Here is a 1,895-nt window from a genome sequence, read left to right on the forward strand (position 1 = left end):
CTGCCTCTCCGCCGACTCCCCGGTCTTCCCCAGGCCCCCCAGAACGGCAGCCTCCCCGGTCTTCACCGGGCCCCCCAGAACGGCAGCCGGCATTGCTGCTACCCTGCTCTGGGCCCCGGGGTCTCTCAGCAAGCTCTGGAGACTTGTCCCCTGCAGCTCCCTGGCCTCACCAGCACCTGCTCTGCCTCCGACCTCCACCTCTCCTCTCACTCACGCTGGCCTTGACCCTGCGCTGGGCTGTGGCCCCCCATCCACTCCTTTCCATCACTCTGCACCTTTGGGCCCTGCTCTCTCCCACACTGCCCTTCTCTATCCAGCCCCTTGCAGGGTCTTCCCAAGCCCCCAACAAGCAACTAGGGAGAGAGAAGCTGGGCAGAGTCAGGGCGTTCTCCAGGGGCACCTCCAGGGCACCTGCAGGACAGCATCGGTGATGCCAGCAGCCGCAGCTGTTCCACCGCACGAGGCGGGTCAGCCTGAGTCAGATGCACATGCCATCGCCGGCCTGGCTCCCTCAGTCACACCCAGCCTCCCAGGCCCAGCAGCCCTGGGGTCCCGTCCTAGGAAGGCTGCACACTGACCCAAGCACTCACCACCCTGGACACCCTCGGTCACATGGTGCACAGCGGCCTCAGAGTCACATGGTGCCACGCAGTGGCACACAGGCAGGCACACACTCACACAGGTCACACACAGACGCACACAGTCACATGGCCACACGCAGTCACATGGCCACACAGGCTCGGCTTCTGCAGGTCACACTTGCCCTGCCACCCCACACTGCTGGCACTCTGGCCTCTGGCCTGCATGCTAACAGTTGTCCTTGAGTGCAAGTCCGTTACACAGAGATGGTCCCCTGCCTCCAGCGCCATGGGCCCCCTGACCCACAGCCTATCTGTCCACATCCTTCTCCCTGACCCTGGCTGCAGGGAGAGCACTGCTGCCTCTGCCAGTACCTTCGCCCTGACAGGTGGGTGGCTCCTGGTCCAGGGCCTGCTTCCCAGAACACCCAGGGTGCCCCTGCTGGGCTAGCTGGAGCTACTGCCGGATGGGGGGGGGGGCAGACGAGGATAGAGCGGAGGCCCAGGCTTCTGGGCGTGAGTCTGCCTGTGCAGTGTGGCTGGGTTGTGTCCTGTCAGCAGGTGTCCCTGCATCAGTGTATCCCAGCATGGGTCAGCGTGTGGGTCAGTAAGTGCCTTCAGGTACATCCTGTCCCTGGCCGCCCTCCACCCTCTCTCCTGCGCTGACACCCGCTCCCAAGCCTGGGCCGGGTCCTAGCCTCTGCACTGTCCCTCCCCAGTCCCCACTAGTCTGGCTCCAGCCACAGCCTCTGGCCAGTTATGGTCCCCTCGGGTCCGTCGCCCGAGCTCTGCTCACCCACCCTGCCCAGCAAAGCCCGGCCGCTCACCAGCCTCGGCCCAGCTCCCACCTTTATCGTGCAGCCGCACTCCGAGGTCGCCGCGGGCGCGCCCGTAGGAGCTCTCGAGGTCTGCCGAAGAGAACGTATCAAGTTTGACCTTCTTGACCAGGAAGGACCTGGGCATGATTCCTGCGGAGACGGGCTTGGGGGCTGTGGCCGCGGCGGGCCGTCACCGTCCGCGGAGTAGGGAGGCGGCGCGGGTCTCCACGCTGGCCTTCGGGGCTGCCGCACTGCTGCCGTCCTCTCCAAGGCTTCCTGCCCTGCGTCGCCTCCTTGGGCTTCCTCTTCTTCCTCCTCTCTCTTCTTCCTTCCTTCTCCCTCCTCGCTCTTCTCCCCTCTCCTCGCCTCTCCTCTCCTCTGTCCTCTCCTCTCTTCTCTTCCTTCCTTCCTTCCTTCCCTCCTCTGGTCCCGGCTTCCCAGCCCGCGGTGCCGCCCCTGGACAGGCGGGGGAGGAGGCTGGGGGAGCGGAGGGGGGGAG

The 1,895-nt window shown here is 65.8% G+C and overlaps 1 protein-coding gene across 1 annotated transcript in view; it reads right to left on the reverse strand.

The window, feature by feature from the left end:
- SCRT1 (scratch family transcriptional repressor 1) overlaps positions 1 to 1,762 on the reverse strand; it is a 4,090-nt gene extending 2,328 nt beyond the window's left edge. The window contains exon 1 of the mRNA XM_006162471.2: positions 1,427 to 1,762. Within this exon, the coding sequence (XP_006162533.1) occupies positions 1,427 to 1,541 (115 nt within the window). The 5' untranslated portion in view covers positions 1,542 to 1,762. The remainder of the gene's footprint in view (positions 1 to 1,426) is intronic.
- Positions 1,763 to 1,895: the final 133 nt, after the last annotated feature.

The sequence above is a fragment of the Tupaia chinensis genome, unplaced genomic scaffold (genome assembly GCF_000334495.1).
Source record: "Tupaia chinensis unplaced genomic scaffold, TupChi_1.0 Scaffold140061_1, whole genome shotgun sequence".
NCBI lineage: Eukaryota > Metazoa > Chordata > Mammalia > Scandentia > Tupaiidae > Tupaia > Tupaia belangeri.